Genomic DNA, 18,356 nt, shown 5'->3' with positions numbered 1-18,356 from the left:
TGTACCAGAGGGCATGTCTGTCTCTTCATGTTTCCAAATTCAAGGCTATATGTAGCAATGAACTGTTTATACAAAGGACCATGTAGGCTTTTATGGCTTTTGTGGTTTTGTTGTCTAGACCCTTTCCTAAAGGTCAAACAGATAGCTCCTCCACAACCTCATGACCACCTCCATCCCTCATACTTTAGAACTGCATCTGTTTCACTTACAGATGCTTATTAATTGTTTTAATTAGCTCTTAGTAATGGGGGAAGCATATTCCCCAAAAAGGATATTTGAAAGTAGAATAGAAAAGGCAGTAGATCATCTTCAGCGCAACAACAACCGTCATCACACATGGAGATCATGGGAGTTAATGACCTAGTGATGCTCCAGGGACAAGAATTGTGTCATACCTTCCCTTATGCAGCCATGTCAGACTCAGAAGGCACATGTGTCAAGTGGATGGAGGTTGAAGAAAACAAAGGTTGTTTTGCTCTTATGTCCTATACGTGCTCCCTCCTCCTTTCTTTCCTCAGAAAAAGAAAACTTTTCCCCTTATGTATAGCAGCCGTGCTATGTGCACTGGGCACACTGAATGAGACTCGGTCCTACTCACTGTGTGCGTCTGGCAGGAGCTGTGGCTCCACAGATCTTATCTATCCATGTTGCTGCCTCTCCTAAGAGCCACTCTGCCCACATGACTTTGGGAGAACTCATGGAGATCATGTCAGAAACTAATAAGAGACAGACACAGACATGGAGAGAAGATGAATATTGTGATATAGGCTGATATCATAGACCAATATAAAGAAAAAAAGCAGGGTTGAAAAGCAGGTACCCAGATAAATTAAACATGGAGTACAACAAAATTAGTAACATTTGGCACACATAAAACTCTTTGGGGCTGGGCACCTACCTCTGAACCTGAACAGAGGCTCCCAGCAAAAGAAGTACAGCCTGACTAGTTCAGGACAGTCAGACATCCTGCATCTGGGGACCCTTAGGCCTGTCGTCTTTAGTGACTTAAAAATGATTTCTTGTGTTCCCACAGTAGGGGAGAGTGTGCGGCATGGAGAAAACTATACCCTAATGGATTCATTCATTCATTTGTTTATTCAAGAGGCTCTGTGTAGCCCTGGTCTTCCTGGAACTCACTATATAAGCCAAGCTGGCCCAGAGATGCATGCACCCATTACACCTGACACTTTGTTGTACTTTAAAAGTGTTTCTTCATACACATTACTAGTAAATGAGTTTCTTTTCTGTTTGTCCATTTAATGGGTTTTCCTCTTATTTATTTTTTATTTTAAATTAATTATTTTGTTTATTTACATTCCAAATGTTGCCCTCCCCAGAGGTCTTCACCCCTTCTCCCTTTGCCTCTGAGAAAGTGCTCTCTTCTCCCACCTCCCAGACATCTGCCTTCCCAGGGGGATCAAGCCTCTACAGGGTTAGATGATATCTATTTACTTACATATTCATTTATGAAGCACAGTTCATAGTGATACTTATTTCTAATTTTGCATTAGATTTATTCATTTTATGTGTGAGTATTTTGCCAGTGTGTGTCTGTGCACCATGTGCATGCTATGTGCTTTTTAAGTGCCAAATTCTGTTGGTGACTCATCTGTAGCTCCCTGTCTCTTTCCTAGGTTTTCTACTTTTTAGATTGCTTCCCTTTGTGATTTCTTTATTGTTTCTATTTCCATTTTTAGGTCTTAGACCATCTTGTTTAGTTCTTTCATCTGTTTGATTGTGTTTTCCTGTGTTTCTTTAAAGGATTTGTTGGTGTTCTCTTTAAGGGCTTCTACTTGTTTGCCTGTGTTTTCCTGTATTACTTTAAGAGAGTTATTTATGTCCTTCTTAAAGGCCTCTACCACCTTCATGAGATGAAACTTCAGGTCAAAATCTTGCTCTTCAGGTATGTTAAAGTATACAGGGCTTGCTGTGGTAGGAGAAATGGGTTCTGATGGTGTCAAATAGCATTGGCTTCTGTTGTTTATGTTCTTGTGCTGGGTGGGAGAGGGAAGGGGGAGGGGAAAGGGGGCAGGATCATAAATGGGTGAGACAAAAGAGAAGCCTAGAGGGCCAGAAGAATGAATGGAAATATGCAGCTGCAGGGGGTGAAAGTGAAGGGAACCTTTAGAAAGTCTCAGAGACCTGGGATGTGAGAGGCTCTCAGGACTCAATGGGTATGACCTTAGCCAAAATGCCCAACAGTGGGGAGATGGAATCTGAAAAAACCACCTCCAATAGATAGACAGAGCCCCCAGAGAAAGGATGGTGCCACCCATCCATCTCAAAATATTTGACCCAGAATTATTCCTGTCTAAAAGAAATGCAGGGACAAAAATGGAGCAAAATCTGAAGGAAAGGCTGTCCAGTGAGGATCCATCCCACAGACAGGCCCCAAACCCTGACACTATTACTGATGCTATGTTGTGCTTACAGGCAGGAGCCTAGCATAGCTGAACTCTGAGAGGCTCTACCGGCAGCTGACTGAGACAGATGCAGATGCCTAGGGCCAACAATTTGGATGAGGTCAGGGACCCCTATGGAAGAGTTGGGGAAAGGATTGAAGGAGCTGAAAGGGATTGCCAACAATATCAACTAACCCAGATCCTCAGAGCTCCTAGAGACTAAACCACCAACCAAAGAGCATACATGGGCAGGTCTGTGACCCCTAGCACATATGTAGCAGAGAACTGCCTCATCTGGCCTCAGTGGGAAAAGATGCATCTAATCCTATAGAGACTTGATGTGCTAGGGAAGAGGGATGCTGTGGGGATGAGGTGGGGGTGGGTGACTAATGGGGTGGAGGAAGCACCCTCTCAAAGGCAGAGGGGGATGGGGAATAGTGGGAAAAAATCTGAGACAGGGGACTGAAAAGAGAGGCAACTGGCAAGTGTCTAAATAAATAAAATAATTTAATAAAAAGAAAAAACTACAAATTTGGAAATCCTAATGTATATTCAAAGGACTCAAAGGTAGAAAGAAAGAAGAGAGAGAGAGAGAGAGAGAGAGAGAGAGAGAGAGAGAGAGAGAGAGAGAGAAAGATCTTGAGAAAGAATTTTGAAACAAGAAACCTCCTCTCATTCTGAAAGTGGGTCACATCTATTTGGTGTGTTGGCCAAAAGAGCCCCATGGCAACCCCAAACAACCAAGTCTGTTTGCAAAGCCCTCTGCAAACTGACTGCAGCATGTTAGTTCGGAGCTCCGCACCTTCAAAGTTCATTGCACATGGAGAACATGGAGAAGTGATGACCTAGAGCTTTTCCCACACAGACAAGTGTTCAAAGTACTATAAGGCACAGTGTACACTACAAAATAAGAAAGATGAACACCAACCTGACTGCAAATCTTCGGATCTACAATGGCACCTGCCTGGAAGAGCTAGTGTAATATTGATACAAAGCTTCTGGGACTAAACAACCAATATGTAGTTGGCACTTAAAGAAATGATACCCATACCTGACACTGTACAAAGGGCCATAGATGTGAGACTAGATATGCAAGATATATAAGAAAAACCTAAATACTAACATTCCACTAAAGGACATAGAAATAAAATTATTTCTAACAAAAAAGTGTCAAATCCCCTAGAATTGGACTTAGAGGTCTCTCTGCCACCATGTGGATGCTGATAATCGAACCTAGGGCTTCCACAAGAGCATCCAGTGCTCTTAACCATCGAGCTATCTCTTCTATGCTGGTTGTGTTTTCATGTGTGTACAGGTCAGGGAAGGGTTGTCTACTGATCAGGTTTGGGGTTGGAGTGTCTTTGTTGGTGGTGGTGGTTTTGTTGTTGTTGTTGTTTGTTTTTTCTGCAGCCATGTGTATTTTTGATCAGATATTTTATGTATTTACATTTCAAATGTTATTCCCTTTCCCCCTCTCCCATAATCCTTCCCTCTCTTCTATGAAGATTCTCCCACTCCCACCCACACACTCCTACTTGAATGCCCTGGCATTCGCCTGCACTGAGGAAATGAGCCTTCACAGGACCAAGGGCTTCTCCCCCTATTGATGCCAGACATTGCCATCCTCTGCAAGCGAGGCTGGAGCCATGGTTCCATCCATGTGTGCTCATTGGTTGGTGGTTTAGTCCCTGGAAGCTCTGGGGTAGAGGTCTGGTTGGTTGATACTGTTGTTCTTCCTATGGGGTTGTAAACCCTTTCAGCTCCTTCAGTCCTGCCATGCATATTTTGATCATTAAAATGAGACACACTCACTCCCCTAGTGGTCTTCTGAGTGTTTTTCTTTTCTTTTCTTTTTTTATAATAAGATAAAACAAAAAACATCACATCAAGGCAAACCAACAGAAGAAAAAAGAGCGCAAGAGAAGGCAGAAGAATCAGAGATCCACTTGTTTACACACTCAAGAGTTCCATAATTGCACTAACCTGGAAACCTATATATATGGAATACACGGTGCAAACCCGTTCAGGCCCTATGCTTGCTGCTTCACTCTCTTAAAGTTCACATGAGTATTTTTCTTTTCTTAATTAATATTTAAAATTTAATTTTGAAATTTTCACAGATGTGAAGATCAATGTTTGGAAATCATTGACCTCTCCAATACCTCTTTCAAACGCCCTCTGGGTCCTACCATTGTAGGGTTTGTTTCACCCTGGACTTCATGCCTTTTGGGGTAGATTCAGTTTTATTTATTTATTTATTTATTTATTTATTTATTGAAACAGGGTCTCACTACGTGGCCCTGGCTGTCCTAGAACTCACAAAGACTACCTACCTGCCTCTGTCTCCTTAGTAACAGGATTAAAGTTGTGTGTCACCATGTCCTGGTATGTCCTGTTTTAAGTTAGCACTGTTGTCACTGTTGTTAATTAATCTCTGAGTCTAATTAGTGCTGATCATATGAACATGTGTGTAGGATCACTAAATCAAACCCTGGGTAAGGGGTGTGGAGCAAAGATACTGACAAATGTAATCTCATAGTGACTCAGTGTTCTCCTGCTCTATGTGCATGAATATATTTGTGTGTGTGTGTGCATATTGGTATTTGTGAGTCTATTTGCGTATCCTTGTGTATAAATGTGTATAGACAGAACAGCTCTACTCCCTTCTCAGCCTCCCTTTCCCTCTGACTGTTCCTTTTTCTTACATTCTCTGCTCATCTCTGAACAGCAATGAAGACAGTATTTGAGTCCTTACACTCTGTGTATTCAAGACCCACAGAGGATGTAGATGCTCCCATGATGTACGCCATGAGGCCTGACACAGCTTTCAGCTACATGAGTACATCCCAATCAGAGTCAGCAGGAGATCCAAGGAAGCCTTTAGGATTCAATGGGTCCATTACACAACCGGGGATGTAAAGGCAGCTGGACAATTACAGTGCTGCTCAGTAGATAATCTGGGGTGCAGATGGAGCTGAAGAAGTAGCTAAAGAGCTGGAACTGGGTCTCTAGAAACAGCTAGGTGAGTATAACTAGGGCTCTGAAAGTCACTGCAATATAGTCTTTCCAAGGGCTGCTCCTGGATGAGGAACAGGGACCTAGCTTTCCATACCAGGCTCATCCCGAAATAAGGTCTTGATGTCTTCTTTGGGCGTTTCCAGTAGTGACTATGTGTGTCTCCAGCTGTGCCCAGGCTCAGTGTCTGCTGATGGCTGTATATGTGCTGGAGTCAGCCATGGTATCTGTGCTCTGTGGAATCACAGCTCCAGTTGCCCTCTGTGTGGGAGAGTGGAGGTTCAGCTGGGCATATGTCACCTCCTGATGGTCTCCTGCAACTGGGGTCTGGGAGAGAGGGGCCCAGGAAAGTTAAAGTAGCTGAGAGGAGGGGAGGAGTTATAAAGTAAAAAGCTAACCTGCTCTATGAGTTATAGCCGTGTTATGTTGTGGTTCACTCCAAGTGGTGTTGGGATTGGGTTACAATGACCCAGAGAAACATGGCAGAAGTAGCTTTTCTCCTCTCTTGTCTTAGATGCTTTTTCTGGGGAAAATCAGATGCTATGGAGAATGTGCCACTGTACTGACTGGTTTTGTGTCAACTTGACACAAGCTGGAGTTATCACAGAGAAAGGAGCCTCAGTTGAGGAAATGCCTCCATGAGATCCAGCTGTAAGGCATTTTCTCAACTAGTGATCAAGGGGGGAGGGCCCAGCCCATTGTGGGTGGAGCCATCCCTGGGCTGGTAGACCTGGGTTCTATAATAAAGCAAGCTGAGCAAGCCAGGGGAAGGAAGCCAATAAGTGACATCCCTCCATGGCCTCTGCATCAGCTCCTGCTTCCTGACCTGCTTGGGTTCCAGTCCTGACTTCCTCTGATGATGGACAGAGATATGGAAGTGTAAGCTGAATAAACCCTTTCCTCCCTAACTTGTTTCCTGGTCATGATGTTTGTGCAGGAAACGAAACCCTGACTAAGACAGCCACTCTCAATAAGGATCCTCTGTCCATTAGGCCTGAGGTGACAGAAACTGTAGTCAACACTTTTTTAGTTCTTCTGCCCTTGATTCCTTAACCCAAGAGAGTGAAGATTTGTTACTAAGCTGCTAAATTTGGGAGCAGTTTTATTAGTTAGCACTAGATGACAAATACAAATACCTACCCAGGTTTCCGTCTGTCTGTCCTCAGAAAACCTGTCATCTGCAACTATGTCTATAAAAAGAAACCATAGAATAAGTGCTCTTTGGTGAACACTAGAACACAATTATCACCAAATTATATCATACGATCACCATCTAGTATGTTTCTAGATGGTTTTCATCCAAATTGGTTCCCAAAACCGCTTCACTGCTCCTCAGTTCCCTTACCTGGTGTCATCTCCAGGATATCAGTAGCTAGATGGAGCCTGAGGAAAAAGGATAGATGAATATTAGAGACTGGATGGAGCCAAAGGGAAATTCTATGGGACTCATTCTAGGGCTCTCACCTCTCCTGTGAGCTCTGCTGCTGACTCTTGTTGTTTGGGAGTCCTGAGAATAGTCAGTAATCCACATTTAGGAGGGAGTTCTTGTTCCCAGCACTCCCAAAAGGCCCTGGAGGCCAGCTTTTACCACAGATACCTACCCTGCTTTTTCTGATGGTATCTAAGGAAGCAGAACAAAAAGAGGGAAAAACAAAGGAGGAAAATCGCAGAGACCACAGTAAGAATGTAAATGCTGTATGTCTTCAGCCAAGATGTATCTAGAAAAGATGGAAACCAGGTTAACACAAAACACCCACATCCAGAAACAGCTTGAGCTACAGGAGCCCCTAAGACGCCTCTTTTACCATATCAACACCAGCAAGCTCACAGATAAGCTCTCCTGCCACCCTAATTTCTGGCCTAACTGGGACCCTCTGGAGCATAGAGAATGCAGGAATTCCCACCCTGCCAGAGACACATCTTCCTTCCAGTCTACAACTGCACTGGGAGAAGATGTTGTGCTCCAGCCTCCCCAACCCACACACAGAGACAGCTTGACCCCAGGAGTTCTGATACCACCAGGCACATAAGTGACTCCCCCACCACCCCAATATCTGGCCTAACTGGGACCCAAGACCTCCCACTCTGCTGGAGACACATCTTCCTTCTGGTGGTCAACTGTGCCTAGGAGCAGATTGTGTGCTCCAGCACCCCCAACCCTGCTCACATCCAGAGTCAGCTTGACTCAGAGGGGGTATGCCACAGTCAGGCTCACAGATGAGGTGCTCCAGACCCTCTTCCATACCTGGAGAAACCCTGACCCAAGGAGGCCCAAAATAACAGGCTCAAAGGATGGACAGGTTCCAGTCAGAGACAAGGATGCCAGTTAACATCTGAGATAATGAGATGGTGAAAGGCAAGCACAAGAACATAAGCAACAGAAACCAAGGCTACTTGGCAACATCAGAACACAGTTCTCTCACTACAGATAGTCCTGGATACCCTAAAACACAGAAAAAGCAAGATTCTGATCTAAACCCCATATCATGAATATAATAGAAGAACTTAAGGACATTAATAACTCCTTTTAATAAATACAGGAGAACACATATAAACAGGTAGAACCCCTGAACAGGAACACATACACTCCTTGAAGAAATAGGGAAAAACACAATAAAAAAGATGAAGGAATTGAACCAAACCATCTAGGATTTAAAAAAAAAAAAAAAGGAAATAAAAACAATAAAGAAATCACAGAGACAAACCTGGATATGGAAAACCTACAAAAGTGATCAGGAGTCATAGATGCAAGTGTCAGCAGCAGAGTACAAGAGAGAGAGGAGAGAATCTCAGGTGTAGAAGATACCATAGAAAACATTGAAGCAGAACTGATGGTAGCAGAGATCTGGCGGAAATCGTGAGGCGAACGGTCAGCTTGCCCTCGCATTCAGTTTTGGCCACAGGACCGGGAAGGTTTAGGGAAGGCGGCGGAGCCCAGATCCTGCAGCCAGTCATGAGACCGCGTCAAGAGTCAAGGACCCCAACGAGGCGGCCCTCCAGCCCGGCACCCAGAGCTCTTGTGACAGAGCTCCTGCGTAGGCGCTCAGGCCCTTTGCAGAAGCTAGAAATCCCTGTTGCTTAAGGAAATCAGGAAACTGCAGAAGAGCACAGAGCTCTTGTTAAGGAAGAAGACTTTCAGCCTCGTTGTAAGAGAGATATGTGGGAAATTCAGTCGCGGTGTGGATTTATATTGGCAAGCCCAGGCCTTGATGGCCCTTCAAGAGGCAGGAGAAGCATTTCTCGTTCACCTCTTTGAGGATGCCTATCTCCTCTCCTTACATGCTGGCCAAGTCACACTTTTCCCCAAAGACGTGCAGATGACCAAGAGGATCCAAAGCATCAAGGGAGGATTCGGCTGAGCTGGCAGTGTGATGTGTCCAAGAGAAGATTGTGGCTTTCCTCCATAACAGGAAGAAGAGACTACCTTCCTACTTCCATGGACATGAATGTTTCTTTGCAGACCAGAGGTCAATTTGGTTTGTGAATTGTTCAACCACATGACTGTCTGAGGGTTTCAGACACATGAGATCTGCCATGTTATGAGGGGATGTTGCTATTTTAGTCTTACCGTACTATGTGCATCTTTTACCATGTGCATTTGTACTTTTAAAATATAGGGGAGAAAAATCTGAGTGAAATGCTTGAATCTGTTGAATGGAAAGCCGTGGCAGTCCTTCCATACAAATGTCTGCCTTCCCGATTGACCTCATCATACCTGTCAGCAAACATGCAGCCTTTCAAAACTTAAATAGAATTACATACAAAATCTTTTCTTTCTTTCCTTCAAGGCTGGGATTTGAAACCAAAGTTATGTATGTGCCAAGCATGAACTACCATGTTGAACTGCATCCACAGACTGAAATAGTCTTTCTGGTCCCTACCAGTAAATTCCTATGAAAAACATTCAGAAAGTCTCTCTCAGAATTGGACATTTTATTCTTAACTGTAAATCACATAAAATGACCAGTTCGAGATTTTTAAAATGTGTTTTATGTATTTTTACAGGTTATTTTTTAGCTTATTTGGGTAGAAATAATAAAAAATAATGATTCCTTAGTAAAAAAAACTGAAATAAAGTTACTATTATAGGTGTTTTTAAAAAAAAAGAAAACATTGAAACAGCAGTCAAAGAAAATACAAAGTGCAAAAATCTCCTAACCCAAAACATATAGGAAATCCTGTACACAATGAAAAGTCCAAACCTAAGAATAATAGGTATAGACCAGAGTAAAGATTCCCAATCAAAAGGCCAGTAAACATCTTCAACAAAATTCTAGAAGGAAAAAAGTCCCCAGCATAAAGACAGAGATGCCCATAAATGTACAAGAAGCCTACAGAACACCAAATAAATTGGTCCAGAAAAGATATTGCTTCCAACAAAAATAATGAAAACACCAAATGCACAGAACTAAAAAAGAATATCAAAAGCAATAAAGGAACAGGGTCAAGTAACATATAAAGGCAGACATATCAGAATTACACCAGACTTCTCAGCAGAGATTCTTAAGGGCATAAGATCTTGGGCAGAAGTCTGAGAGAACAAAAATGCCCAGCCCAGGCTAAGCTATCCAGGAAGACTCTCAATTTCCATAGATGGAGAAATCAAAATAGTTATTGACAAAACAGATTTAAACAATAACTTTTCACTTATCCAGTCTTACAGAGAATAATAGAAGGAAAACTAAAAAACAGGGAGAAAAATATACTCAAGCAAAAAGAAATTAAGCTACCCACAACAAACCCAAAAGAAGAAAAACAAAAACAATTCCATCTCTAACACCAATTAACAGAAAGCAAGAATTGAATTTTCTGTATCTATTCCTCTGTTGAAAGACATCTGGTTCTTTGGAGATTCTGGCTATTATAAATAAGGCTGTTATGAATATAGTAGAGCAAATGTTTTTGTGTTTTTGTTGTATCCCTTTTTCTGCCTTCCCTCCAGGAATCCCCCTATCCCATCCCCCATGTCCCTGCCTCCATGAAACTGCTCTGTCACCCATTCACTCCCTCCCACCTCCCCCCTTTCTGGCATTCTATACACTAAGACATCTAGCCTTCACAGGACCAAGGGTATCTCCTCCCATTGATGCAAAGTTCAAATCCAAGTAGTTCACAGATCTCCACATAAAACCAGGTACACTGAAACTAATAGAAAGAAAAGTTGGGAAGAGCCTTGAACATGTAGGCACAGGGAAAAATTTTCTGAACAGAACACCAAAAACTTATGCTTTAAGATCAAGAATCAGCAAATGGGACCTCATAGAACTACAACATTTCTATAAGGCTAAGGACACAGTCAATAGAAAAAAATGACAACCAACAAATTGGAAAAAGATCTTTACAATCTACATGTGATAGAGGGCTAATATCCAATATATACAAAGAACTCAAGAAGTTAAACTCCAGAAAATAAAATAACCCTATTTAAGAATGGGGAATAGAACTAAATAAAGAATTTTCAACTGAGGAATACTGAATTACCAAGAAACACTTAGAGAACGTTTCAACATCCTTAGTCATCAGGGAAATGAGAAGCAAAACAACTCTGAGATTCCACCTCACACAAGTCAGAATGGCCAAGATCAAAAAACTCAGGTGACAACAGATGCTGGCAAGGATGTGGAGAAAGAGGAATGCTTCTTCAGTGTTGGTGAGATTGTAAACTGGTACAACCACTCTGAAAATCAGTCCGTTGGTTCCTCAGAAAATTGGACATAGTACTATATGAGGACCCAGCTTTAACATTCCTGGACAAATACCCAGAAGATCCTCCAACATTGAATAGCAAGAAGAAGAAGAAGAAGAAGAAGAAGAAGAAGAAGAAGAAGAAGAAGAAGAAGAAGAAGAAGAAGAAGAGGAAGAGGAAGAGGAAGAGGAAGAGGAAGAGGAAGAGGAAGAGGAAGAGGAAGAAGGAGGAGGAGGAGGGAGAGGGGGGAGGAGGTGGAAAGGGGAGGAGGAGAAAGAGGAGAAATAAGATAAAGAAAATAGTAGGATCCCTGGGCATGGCATATGCCTTTAATCCCAGAACTTAGGAGGCTCTCTGTGAGTTCAAGGTTAGCCTGATCTTTGTAGCAAGTTACAGTACAGCCAGCATTACACAGAAAGAACCAGTCTCAAAAACAAAATAATAAAATAAAATAACAACTAAAAATAGTATCAGTGACATACTGATGCCAAGTTCCAAAGCTAAGCAAAAGGCTGGTTATGACATCAACCCAACATATAAGCTCTAATAAAGTACTACACTACCAAAGAGGCAGGGTAGAGGATTGAGAGCCTATGAGAGGGGCTATGTAGACCTCTTCTCTATCATAAGTATTGATTCAAAATGGATGAATTGCCAATCACTTAATCACTGACTATAAGAAATACCTAAAAAGACTGGGAAAGGAAAACAGGAAACCTAACAGAGCCCCTTCTCAATCCCTCCTTCTGGGGAGTGTGGGGGTGAAGTGACCCTTCCTTCTGTTCTTTCCTCATTTGCTCTGCTTTGTCTCACAGAATCAGTACTAAGTAACTCCTGGAAGAACTTGAAAGAACATGGAAGCAGACTAAAACTTCTTCCTGGACCTGACTCCAGGGCATTCTGGAGCCTGACCACAGAGAAATCATTTCATATAAAAGCACCCCACAGAACAATGGTCCAGGTCTGCCCAACAGCCATCCTTGAAACACATTACTCGTCTAGTAAGATGGGTACACTACTCTACATTAGAGGAGATTATTTCCTGGAGCTATGGCAGGCTCTGACTTGGTAGAGCAGGATAATTTACTGTGCCCAGTGAAAAGACATACATCACTTTGAGAGGAGTCTATCCCTTTCACTACTAGGGCTCAGTTGCTACCCAGTAAAAAGCTACAGCTCTGTCCCCTACCTCTCAGACTGCTGCTATATCCGAGTTGTTCATGGCATCTGATAAGAGTAAAGCTTCAGGGAATCTGGGGTGAAAGATGAGGGGGAACATGTGATGAGAGAGTTGGGGGAAAGGAGCCAACTTTCCTGAGGTTAAGAAAAAACAAAGGAGGTGGAGGCAGGGAATAAAAGCTATGGTTAGAATCCAGGGTTCTAAGAACAAACCTGAGGTCATTGTTGGACCTGAAGCAGGACCCTGGGTGACAGTTTCTTTGATCACCTTTAGCTCCAGCTTCTTACTGCGTTGAGACCAGGTGCTCCCTTTTGCATAGATACAGTTATAATGTCCAGTAATAGTTTCATTCACTGGCCCAATGAGGAATCTATCCTCTTTCGAAGACTCAGTGCCATTTTCCATAAAGATTCTGCCTTCCTTCTCCAGGCGGACTATGTCATAGTTACCAGGTTTTGAGCATACAACAGTTACAAAACTCCCTTGGAAGATCACAGGACTTGGCTCAACGGATATGGTGATATCAGAAAAAGATCCTAGAAAAGTGCAGAGCAGGAATCTCAGTATACACAGTGAGAACAGTGGCATAAAACAAAACCACTTAGGGTGCCCCATTCCATATTCTGACCAAATGTACAGTTCTTTATACATGATCGAACCCAAGCATTATAACATCTCCACTTTCTGTGTTCATTAATACATACCACATGGCAATAAGGATCTTACTGAGCACATGTAGGGTCTGGTAAAGATCGATCCAAGGCAACATCACAACAGTCTAAACATGTCTGCTGCAGAGCCCACTGAGACGTCTGCATTCTCTACCTTTATCTCTATTTTCTTTACATTCTGTTATTGAAGCTTTAAAAGCCTACCTGCTCCAAACTATCTAGATGTAGGAGCTCCCCAATAAAATCATAGATATATGTATGTCAAGAGACAAATTCAAAAACTAAATTTACCATTTTTTGTGAAGATAACATGGATCATTTACCACCTTTGCCCTTAACACTTTCAAAGCTTACAAATACATAGTTGCTATTCATAATGGACAATAAGCCTCCTGTTCTTATTTATGAGAAAATGAGATTGTGCACCATTAGGCCAACATTCTCTAGTCTGCTCTCCTCCCTCAATTCATTCTTTCACCACTTTTAATATCTTCTAGAAATGCCTTCTATGATCCCATAGTTTGACTTATACAAGAACACAATTTCTTCCATTTGGGAAAACTAATGTTGAGAAAAGAATTGTCCAATACAATGGCAGAAAGACTACAATTAATGTGAGGAGGTGTACATATGAATCTCAGGATGTAGGTGAGATTAAAGATGCACTCTCTGGGATGACAAGGAAGAGATACTTCCACTGAGATCCAAGAAACAAGAATAAAATTCTTGCACATAGCAAACAGGGACAAGGAGAATCAAACATTGATATAACAGGGAAGCTACACCCATGATACACTAAAAATATGGCGACTTAAACATACCCTGAACAAAGGTAACAGTTGACATCCCAACTTGCCTAAGGGAACTCTCAGGGGATGTCATACGTAAAGAGTTACAAGTATTTAATGAATACTGAGAGAAGACAATTAGTCTTTCCCCAGAGATGAACCCCTTAATTGGTTATCCAGTATCATATTATAATCTGTAAAAGCACATATATAGAAGCAACACCAAACATTAAAGAGCAGGTTGTGTGTATGTGTGTATCAATAATAAAGAAAAAGGTGATAAATTTGAGAGCGATCATAAAAATGAAGGACATGGAAAGGATTAGGGGTTATAAAGATGGGGAAATTATGTAATTATATTCTAATTAAAGATAAATTTGAAAAATTAAGATGGATGATGCATAATTCATAGACATCACACACACACACACACACACACACACACACACGAATAACAGCAGCAAAATATTAAGAATTAACACTCATTGGTGATTAATATGTCTCAAAATTAATAAACTCAATTCCCCCAATAAAAAGGCACAGCCTAACAATGAGTATAAAAACGGGATCCATCCTTCTGCTGCATAAAGGAAACATGTCTGAATAGATAGATTTTACTTCAGAATAAAAAGTTGGAAAACTATTTCCAAGCAAATAGACCCAAAAGCAATAGTAGCTATTAGAATTGTAGCTATTCTAATGTTTAAGAAAATAAACTTCCTACCAGCATTAATCAAAACAGATGAGAAAAAATGTAGGTCTCCTTGATCACATCAATCATCCTGGCCGATATGGTTCACAAGGGCAGTGGGAGGAGAGACAATGGGGAGGGGGCAGATTTTAGAACCAGGTGAGTACATAGAGTGAATGGCCACACAGAGACCAGGTATCAGAAGGCAAATCAACTTTACTTAGAGTGTTTCAGATTTTATAAAGTTTGGGGAAGCTGAGCCAGGATGGGCTGAGGGCTTAGGATACCAAAATGCTTCATTAACATGAGGAAGCCATTTTAAGAATCTCAAGTGCCCTGGTTGGCCTCAAACCTGTGATCCTTCTGTCTCTGCCTCCTTCAGCAAATCCTGCTTGCTTGTGCCACCACAATGGAAAACGGAGACATAACAACAGAAACTGAGGAAATTCAAGAAATCATCAGATCCTGCTACAAAAGCCTACTCTCAACAAAACTGGAAAATCTGGATGAAATGGACAATTTTCTAGACAGACACCAGGTATGAAAGTTAAATCAGGATCAGATAAACCATCTATACAATCCCATAACCCCCAAAGACATAGAAGTAGTCATCAAAAGCCTTTCAACTAAAAAAAAAAAAAAAAGAAAGAAAGAAAATCCCATGACCAGATAGGTTTAGTGCATAATTCTATCAGACCTTCATAGAAGACCTAAAAAAAGAAAAGAAAGTCCAAAAGTAGAAGCCTCAGTCCTTCATAGGAAAAAAAAAATAAGTGTATAGCACTCTCTCAGAGTAGGGTACACCTAGACCTTAAATCGTTAATAATTCAAGAGCTAAGAATGTAGCCTTGTGCCAATTATTGGTATTTAAAAATCATTATGTTTAATCTTTACACACCAAGAAAACTTTTACTATTTCCATGTTACATTTTGTTTTACACGTACTTTATGCTCATTGTAACTAGTAAGATTTCAATGCATACTATTAAACTTTTAAAAAAAGCAAATACTAACAAAAATATATTTATATAGTTTTATGCAAAAATGCTTTTAAAATCTGTACATTTTTCTGCTTTTTAAAATGAAGTTGTTAAAAATAAGTGATTTACATGCAACTTAGACAAATTTAATAATAGCATAATGTGAAATACACATCAAAGAGTATGCTGCATTCCACAAGTATATATTAATGTTATTTATCAGTTAAAAACATTATCAATGGGGCTGGAGAGATGGCTCGGCGATTAAGAGCACTGACTGCTCTTCAAGAGGTCCTGAGTTCAATTCCCAGCAACCATGTGGTGGCTCACAACCATCTATAATGGAATCCGATGCCCTCTTCTGGTATGTCTGACGACAGTTACAGTGTACTCAAATAAATATAATAAATACATCTTTTAAAAATATTATAAACAAGAGAACAAAAAAACATATGAAACTTGCATAAATGGGAGTGTTTATCATTACAGGGAATGAATATTCAAGGGTCTCCCTCATACATCTCAGGTGCACATGATTCTCTCCAAAGCTGCCCATGGGTACAAAAGCAAAAGAAGACATGACTCACCATCCTGTGTGTTACTTTTCCATCCCAAGCACAGCACTGAAAGAGAAATTCTAGTGAGAAAGTCATTCCCCACAGTGTGCTCAGAGATGAGAATCTAGGAAGGACTAAATGTAGGTAGGGACATCCAGCCTCCCATGGTATGAAACTATTCCTTCTCCATTCGTCCATATTAATGTCAGAGTATAATCCTGAATATTGTTTTCTAAAAACTTCATGTTATCCCCAAGATATGGATATTTTGAATATGGAGAACATTGAATGTGGGTGTCTTGATATAGATATGTTGAATATGGAGACATTCAAGTATTTTGGGGGCTACAATGTGAGTTCAAAAACAGTCTAAGCATGTTAGTAAGACTATGTCTAAAAAACCAAAAGTAAAATGAGGATTGGGGGATGGGGATAGAGGTTCACAAACCCCCACCCGTATCTGAGGAGCTATTGACAGGTGACAGCTTTTGGGGAAGTGAGCGTCAGACATCTTGGGGGATATGGCCTCTGGTAGATTGACCATGCTCCAGAAGATGGCCCCACACCCTGTATAGACGACAGCACAAGTTATATTCGTTGGATTTTTTTTTTTAAATGGCACAATACTGGAATAGGGAGGGAGTGGGTATGGAGTGACGGGCAAGAGTGGAGGTAAATGTCATCTCATTGCATGCACCTATGACATTCTTTTAAAAGTACTTTAAATGTATCTAAAAACAAGAGTTTATTTATCACTATGCCCATAAATTGATGTATCCCAACCCTCATCTCAGCAGCTTTTACGGAGATTAACACAGAGACCAATAACTGGTCAAGGTGTAGATAAAAGGAGACTGAAGAATGCTCAGCCTTAAAGGGAACGTGCAAACTATCATCTCCTCCTCACAAGACTCAGGGATCCTTTAGGAAAAGGATGGAAAGAAGGCTAGAACCAGACACAGTAGATGACTTCAGGGAATACAGTGTTCTGAACACAAAGGTCAGCTACACACATCAACTTGCACAGTTGTGACAGCACTCACAAGACCTGTGCAAGGTTAAACAAGACCAAATACCAGAAATGGAAGGGAAGTTCCTCACACACTCCTTGCTTTAACCTTAGAGCTATTGAGAACTGCTGACTCCTGAGACAGGGAGAGTCCATTTTCCTTCTTTTATTTAAGAGTGTAGTCTCTAAAGCTGATCTTAATATCTCACAACTCTAATCCCAGCACTTGGGAGGGACAAGCAGGTGGAACTTTGTGTCTGAGGCCAGCCTGGTCTACATAATGAGTTCCAGGACAACAAGGGCTACATAGTGAGACCGAGCCTCACAAATATAAAATCAAGTCCAGTCTCTGGTAAGTCAACCATGCTCCAGTGCTAGGTCACATACTTAAGAGTATTTGATCAGCATATATTGGTCTTAAAGTGCTTACAACAAATGAAACAATGTTAGAGTAGGGAGGAGGCATAGACCTTGGAAGAACTGAGGGTGAATAGTATAAGAAACTCACAAAGAACTAATAAAAGTTATTTTTTAATTCTGAGAAGGACAATCAACACTACATAGCATTTATGACTATAAAAAACGAAGAGGGTTGGGATATAGGGGATACAATTAGGAGATGGTGTACTTACCTAGCATGCATGAGGCCCTGAATTCAGCCTCCAACACCAGGAAAAACAATTGTCCCCAAGTCATCTTCCCTTCTAAACAGGCTCTTCCTAACTCCTTTTAAAGCTCAGCCTGGCTTCATGCCCATCCCTGTTCGTAACAATAAGTCTGCAGAGGTGTCTCCCAAGAAGGAAAGTAGGGGTGGAGAGCCTCTCCTCCTCAGCTGGTTCCAAGCCGAGTGAGGAACAGACGCCCTTCCCGGTCTCTCAGTATTTCCCAGGACTCACCAAGCACCAGCACAATGACAGGATTAAGTGACATGACTCAGGCTCCAGCCACCGACCAGGTCTGGCTAGAACAGGAACCCTGCAGTGGGCACAAGAGGCAGCTGTGAGCCCCAGAATTCATCACGGGGTTTCTGTGTGAGGTTCCTCGTGTGAACAGGAAGAGGTTTTTCCTCTGAACTTTCCACTCTTCTTCTTAGTCACTGGCTTCAAAAGAGAATGTCAGGTTTTAAAACAATGTTTCAGGCCCCTAAGCTCATTTCTCACCGTGTGTGCCTCTTTGTAACTGTGCAAAATAAGATTGTACATATCAGTCCCCATTGTAGAAAGGAAAGGCCACCAGTTTATGCAATGCATTTCAACACCCAAAACTCACATTTCCTCATGTTTAAAATGAGAAATGTTTGATATGATTTTTTTTAAAAATTCAATAAGATATTTCACACATTAAATGTGTACTGTTTTTACCATTAAATAATATTGG

At 41.4% G+C, this 18,356-nt stretch overlaps 2 protein-coding genes across 2 annotated transcripts; one reads left to right on the top strand and one right to left on the bottom strand.

Moving 5' to 3' along the window:
• Positions 1 to 5,597: 5,597 nt before the first annotated feature.
• On the bottom strand, positions 5,598 to 17,909 carry LAIR1 (leukocyte associated immunoglobulin like receptor 1; the record flags this gene model as incomplete). Its single annotated transcript, XM_080941923.1, has 7 exons — positions 5,598 to 5,744; positions 6,558 to 6,607; positions 6,763 to 6,800; positions 6,882 to 6,924; positions 7,019 to 7,135; positions 16,001 to 16,036; positions 17,876 to 17,909. The coding sequence occupies 7 exons, from the start codon at positions 17,907 to 17,909 to the stop codon at positions 5,598 to 5,600; spliced, it is 465 nt and encodes a 154-aa protein (XP_080798049.1).
• Positions 7,145 to 8,776, top strand: LOC308439779 (histone H3-like centromeric protein A; the record flags this gene model as incomplete). Its single annotated transcript, XM_080941722.1, has 2 exons — positions 7,145 to 7,372; positions 8,501 to 8,776. 2 exons carry the CDS (start codon positions 7,145 to 7,147, stop codon positions 8,774 to 8,776), a joined length of 504 nt encoding a protein of 167 aa, XP_080797848.1.
• Positions 17,910 to 18,356: the final 447 nt, after the last annotated feature.

Source organism: Micromys minutus (assembly GCF_963924665.1).
Source record: "Micromys minutus genome assembly, chromosome: 30".
In the NCBI taxonomy this organism is placed as follows: domain Eukaryota; kingdom Metazoa; phylum Chordata; class Mammalia; order Rodentia; family Muridae; genus Micromys; species Micromys minutus.
The sequence above is the reverse complement of the archived record's forward strand: the minus strand, read 5'-3'. Positions and strand labels throughout refer to the sequence as shown.